General features: G+C 43.1%; 1 protein-coding gene across 1 annotated transcript in view; it reads left to right on the top strand.

Moving 5' to 3' along the window:
• The first annotated feature begins 1,479 nt into the window (after positions 1–1,479).
• The window catches only part of LOC107188290 (RNA polymerase II elongation factor Ell), a 152,283-nt gene continuing 146,999 nt past the window's right edge, over positions 1,480–6,763 (top strand). The window contains exon 1 of the mRNA XM_015576559.1: positions 1,480–1,873. Coding sequence (XP_015432045.1) covers positions 1,742–1,873 — 132 coding nt within the window. The 5' untranslated portion in view covers positions 1,480–1,741. The remainder of the gene's footprint in view (positions 1,874–6,763) is intronic.

Below are 6,763 nucleotides of genomic sequence, written 5' to 3'. Positions count from 1 at the left end.
AAATGACAAAGCTTAATTTGTGTCCAAAAAACGTATACAAGGCACAATTTTACAATGCGCAATTACAGATAACAACAGATAAAATGTACGTCCGACATGGACCACGCAATGTTGCCAACAACGAGCCGACACTAGACAGCGACAGGGCTGCCACATCAAATTTACATCTTTTCTATGCAATGTATTCTGTCCACGTCTATGATTCGTTTTCACCTAGTAATATTTATTTTAATGAAATTATATAAAAAAGTTTTAATTCAGAATATGAATTAAAAATACATGGAACAAGTCTAAAGGAAACTAATATCCTATTCATCAGATTATATAGCATAGTTACAAAGAAATAATAAAAATTATTTACAGAAATCCGCGATTAATCGACGCTCGACTTCTGTCGTTGTTTAATACAATGTATACAGAGTGCAAAATACTTAAAAAATAACCTGCGTTAAAACTTCTTTTATCATTTTACAAGCAGATTGTTATTCGTGTGATTTTAAGAATTCACAATCAGATGGCAGCAGTAGAACCCAACATGTAGAGTTTTAGATAGTTCGGGTCGCACCACTATCGTGTTCAATTCGCGGATACATTTACATTGTATCTAAGCATAGGAAAATTGTAAATGCGTCTTTAGGAAATCGAAGCGCCACCTTTAGTGATGCTCATGTATTAAATTGATTTTCTAATATTTTCCATTCTTCCCATTTTTCTTTTTTTGAATCCAGCTTTCATGTGTGCAGATATGTTTATGTGCTACTGCGAAACTTCTTGATAAGCGCAATTAGTCTGTAATTGCATATTTTGTGTCTGGGTTTGTTATTGTTCACCATTCTTATACCTTATATTTATATGGTATTTTGTATACAATGTAAATATTTGTAATGTTGTGTACATTAATAAATAAAAACAGTTCATTTAATTCCCCAAAACTTAGTCACCAAAGCACGCGTTGGTAAAGACGTCCATAAAGAAAGCGGACGGTACAAGCAAATAATGTCAGTCGATCGTTGACTGCGACCGCAGGAGGACAGTACGGTCGACGGTCGCACGCTATCTCAACACGGCTCGGGATTGGTCAACTGTTCTCCCGTAAGCCCCGCCTACCAGGTGGTCGTTCGAAAGTGTAGTTGTGTAGTTCCTTACGGCAAAACGTCGGGCGCTGTGCTCTCTCCAATCGCGAGAAAAATCTGAAATGAAACGTGTCGGCGCGCTAATATGTGACGGTTGAGAGGAACCGAGAACCAGGAACGTGCGAGAGGGTGGTTTACACGCGGGTGCTACCACTTTCGAATCGTGACGAGGAGAACGAACCGCGTAAAGAAGTGGCAAAGGTGGAGAGCGTGAAATAAAAAAAAAAGGAAAATATACTTCGGGAAAAGCAGAGAAGACGCGTGTGTGCCAGAGCTGCGGGGCCAGTGTGGAGAGTATCCTCTGCTTCGGGGGGGGTTGTATGTCTTTCTCTCTCTTTATCTGTCTCTCTACCTTCTTTTTTCTCTCTTCCCTTTTGTTTCTCTCTTCGTCTTGTTACGTTTTGTTCCAACGGGTGGAAATACCGTCGCGACAAGTGTTCCCGTCGTTGACGTAGCATGAGCAGTTTCGTATCGCAGGTTAAAAAGTAAAGGTAACAGAAAGAAGAAAAAAAAGTGCTTCGTTTAACCAACAAGGACGTCGTCAGCTGTGTGCGCTTTTACGAGGGGGACGGTGTGCGAGAGAGAACCCACTGCTGAGAGACAGAGAAATGGCGGCGCTGGTGGCAGGTGTCCAGTATGGGTTGTCGTCGCACAGTAATTTTCACGAAAACAAGTCCCTGATCTTCGTGAAGCTCACCGACTCGGCGCAACGTGCCATCGACGACTTCGTCAAGAATCGGGTAAGTAAATCTTAAACAAATTTCGTGGTGTTTCGTCTCGGTCTCTTTTTTCCTAATGTATAGGCTAGGATCGCGAGCTTGTGGCTCCGCGTGTGTATAGGTGTGTATGTGCGCGCCTCTACACGTTCGTCACGAAACGGTGCGCGCCTGTTCTCTCGTTCGCCCGTGTGTGTGTATGTGCGCACGTAATACGTGTGTGCGTACATGTGTCGTAATGTCGTGCCAAGGAAAGAGACACCCGATCGTCAACTCGCTCGCCATATTTCGTGTGGAATTTCGTTACCGCAGCCATCCAGGGGAATTGTCGTGATTGTACGTTGAAATAGCCGGGAACATTATTATTCGCGACCGATAATAAGTGTTACACCGTCGTCGAAAACCAATACGAATATGATCGTAGAAGGAACGTGTACGAGGCCACGTTGGCTCGTTAGCAGCTGGTTAGTGCTGCACATTTTTCCCTCATTGTCCGTGCACGGCTAACAGAAAAATTGAACGCGGTTCAATTCGAAACGATTGCAAGTGCCCTTTTCGCGAACTTGACTCGTTCGACTGCATCGCTACGGTGTATCCGTATAGTTTGACAACGACATTACGTAATAAGAGAACTGACAAGGCAGTTAGCTTGTTAGATCGCCTTTCAGATTGTTCCAGAATCTAATCGAAAATGCCTGCTTTCCTATCCTGTAGAAACGACCCGATATACCTTGTATAAATTCGTTACGAAAGTAGACATTATTATTCGCGTTCGGGCAACGTGAAAATAGATGAATCATTCTCACACCAGTCCGCCAGCTTTTAGAATCGCGGTTTCTTTGGCCTGGCTTTCAAATGTCTGCTTTTATCTATTCGATTCTATCGTGGTTGATATTTAGTCGCTTTGGCGATTTGCCGTGAGACAGCGAGTTCGTGGTTTCGTAGAGGTTATGTTTGGCCACCATCTGTGCTCCCTCGACCCACAATACTTTACGCTTACGTTTCCTAGTCCTTCGATATGGGATTTACTCGTTTGATAAGAGGCATGAGCATGAGCGTGTTGTGGCGTTAAAACAATGTTGCGATCCACAATCGATAGATTCTTGCATCACCTGATGTGGATAACCTCTTGGACGAGATTCGAAAGTAAAGCCGTCCAAGGGGCGTGCCTTTCGTCAAAATATAAGTGCTAAAGCCGATCGCGCAGTGCATGCAACGCTTCGTCCGTATGTATTGTCAACAACAGGTGTACGAAGCAATTTCGAAAAAAGGGGGCAAAAAAAGAAGGAACAGGAACTCGTTGAACGAAAAAAGAGCGTAAAAAAATATCTGCACGAGTTTTGCATAGGTCACCGCTTATCATCACTTTTTCCCCCCTCTTCCTTGTGCTTGAATGTGCTCTCGACATCGACTCGATTCGTGAAACTACGAAATAACCGACGCCGCTTCGCCTGAGGGCACAAAATTTCACGGCAGACCCGAGAGGTCGTCAAGCTTGTACTCTGAAATCTATTCCAAATGTTAACGGACTTGTTGTCTAGTGGTTGATTCACTGGTCAAATAGCCACGACAATCTGACGTTTCCTTATCATTGACATAAGACGTTTCCGACGAACTTGAATTGAACGTTATTAAAAATAATTGTAATAAACGACGACTAGGTAGCCGTTTGTTTCCAACATACTTATAAATTATTATACTCTGCTAAAATTCATATAATTCAACGAAATTGTAATCGTTGAACGTACGAATAGATTTTCATAAAAAAAAATGTGAAGAACTGTTGCATCCGATTGATTGCAATGAATGATATTCGATGTTGTTTGAAAACGGTGCAAGAAATGCGTCGGATTTATTTTGGAAAAACATCAAGAATTTCAAGCCACACTTGCTTCATCCGAACAATAACAAAATTATTGCAATACGATACAAACCATAACGGATAAATGCGCCCAAAAATCCAAACATAGTCTTGAGAAATTTGACCCAGATACGTTTAAAGTGCATGTACAAACACTCTACCGGGGAGGTTGAAATAAAAATTCAAATCAGTTAGAAACTCTATTCAAAAAAACAACCCAGTGACCTGCTAGAAATTCATAACATCGAATGATAGGTTAAAATTTCTTTGGAATAGCTACACAAGTAAATCCCTCTACGGGATTGTCATAAAGACAGAAATGAACAACATTTGAATCACTTAACCTTTCAGCAAACACATAATTGTTCCATTCGTGATACGGGTATTCTTATTCAAACAACAATCTAATCACCTTGAGTGAAAATTCCAAAAGGTACGAACATCCCCATTCACATTCAGCACAGTGACGCACCACTAAACAGTTGTATTCGTTGCTAGAACCCTGGTAAAACATTGTCCAAACCGCAGCGGATCCTTAACATTTTTGTCGGGCGAACACGCTGCGTAAGGAGACCGAGAAGTGATCGTTTCGTAGCGATGTTTTTCTTCCCGATTCAGCAACAAATCCGGCGGGTAATTGAACCAAGGTTTTTCGTCTGGTAAGCGGGATCGGGTTTACCCGCCGCGGCTAAACAGCCGGCCGAGCCCGAAGAATCCGCGAAATTACGCTCGGAATGCGGTAAAAGCGTTTTATTCGTTCCACATCGGGAAGCAGTTGCATTATGCCGTCGGCGGCCGTCTTGCGCGCACCAGTGTCCTTTCGTGCGGATAAATATTTGGTTTGCGACCGTCGGCTGCGGGGAAAACGTGTAATTTGTACGTGCGCGTGCGCGCGCGCCGACAAAGCCTGCGTGTTAAAATAATTCGTTAATCGCCATCTAACCCTTTAACTACAGACCACTCGTTTCAGCGACAAATTTTAATTTTTTTTTTTTTTTACTTATTCTACTATCACCACCTAGCGGCGAATTTTGGAAGCTCTAAAGTTGTTTGAGTATTTTCAATTGACAGTAAGTGGCAGACACTGTTTATGAAATCATAATGGAAATGTAACCTTCAATCGGTTGTTCAAAAGTGTTAGGAAGTAGTCGTTGTTGGATCATTCATCTCTGAGATGAGTCGTGTTTGTAGTCGTGGGTTAATCAACCGATTGATCCTCCCGGTCGCGAGGCCGTTCATCCCGGAGTTTCAGAAAACGATGTTGCGTCAGGTATTATCCAATTCCCCGGCTCCGAGGAGTGCGGTTTTTCACATGCAAATTCGGCCCGGTGTTCTCGACCTACCGACGCGGAACTAATCTGCTCAGTTGTCTCTTTATGAACCAGGAAACGCGATTTGCTCTGTTTTGACGTGTGCATAGAGACGCCCGTGTACGGGGATGACGTTATTGGAAATAATTCTGCGGGAAGTTTGAGGTGAATTAATTGCTTCGATGACTGGGACAGAAATCTCAGAATCAGAGAAAAGGGGCGGTGTAGTGGAGGATTTGTAGGATTATAACAGTGGGCAAAATGAGTCCAGGGAATGTAAGTCTCTTATTATGGCCTCTAATAGGGTCGCAAATACCTTCAAAACATCGTAAACCGGGGAATTTTTGGGCAGTGAGTCAGTATACCTATAACTGTAAGCCATTGTAAGCAAGATTTACAGGAATCCCGGGACAGCGCACACAGAACGGACATGTTTAATCAGTAAAGTAGCAATAATATAATCAAAAGCCTGCACAAACATTTAATTATATTTCGTGGTGGTATACTGAAAATTCTTCAAGAAAAAGATTATCGTAACTCAAATCCACATCGTATACCCCAAAAACAATTACATCGGTCTATTTCCTAAAGGTTTGTCAAAAACCCGAAGACTCCAGGTGTTACGTTATCTTCCAGAGAATTTTTAACCGCACTCGAAGTCTTCGAATCGCAAGCAAAGAACAATCGTATCAAGGGACCCTACGCGAATAACTGAAATGGAAAGTTCGAAAGCTTTGACGATCGTGATGAATTCCTCCCGCGCTCAGACACGACCGGGACATTCCTGTCTATTGTACTCGTTCGCATGCAGACAGTTCATGATGGAATCTTGACATTCAAGGTCACCGTCGTCGTTAACACACGCGGCTCCCTGGCCTGAATTACTCGATGGCCGTAAAACTGCAACCGCCGTGTGCCCCCCTCCTCTCTTTCTTTCCCCGGGGCCCGTTGCGTGGTTTTCCCCGTCTGCATTCGAGATACGATGCCCTCGACGCATAGGTGCGCGACACTTCGCTCCGCAGTATTATGCAACGTCGCCGGGGACAAGGAGATTCGAATGCGCTTGCACGTACGAGGCGACGCGCGCACGGGCGGCCGCTTTGACGCCCGATCTGCGGGACGACTCTTTTCCTCCTCGCTCGCCTTAACGCTTCTCCGGTCTTGAATGCACCGGAACCGAGGGTTTCCGTCGATAACGAGACTCTCAACCTGGAGATCTTTCGGGGACTTTGAGTTTTTCAGATTAATACGTACAATTGTTCGAGAAGAGACCTATAGGGGTTTGGACAGAATAGAATAGTGGGAACACCTCGGGCATTATGGAAATTCTTTATTAACACTAGAACTACCAAATCAGTAAAAATGACTGGTCAATACACTCTCACAACGACGATTAAAATGTTATGACAATACATTTTCCCAGATCTTTTGCACCTTTTATTACGATATGAGAGTGAAGAAATTAGTGAATTTATAAATTTATAAATTTTCAAGTTTTCCACGTTCATCCAACGATCGAAGCAAATATGCGTTTATTGTCGGTAGTTCTAGTGTTAATATCGTGTACGATCATTGGCGTCTAATACAACCTGGATTCTTCTGGGAATGGAATCGTACGAATCTTGAAGAATGTTTAATAGGAGGAAACTCTTCAAGTTGTTTTTTAGAGGAATTTGAGGTGTGATAATGTTAAGGTCTGGTAAATGTGCTAGCCAGCGTGGGTGTTTAACTTCGTCTTTGTGA

The sequence above is a fragment of the Dufourea novaeangliae genome, unplaced genomic scaffold (genome assembly GCF_001272555.1).
Source record: "Dufourea novaeangliae isolate 0120121106 unplaced genomic scaffold, ASM127255v1 scaffold118, whole genome shotgun sequence".
NCBI lineage: Eukaryota > Metazoa > Arthropoda > Insecta > Hymenoptera > Halictidae > Dufourea > Dufourea novaeangliae.
This window is presented reverse-complemented; position numbering and strand designations above follow the sequence as displayed.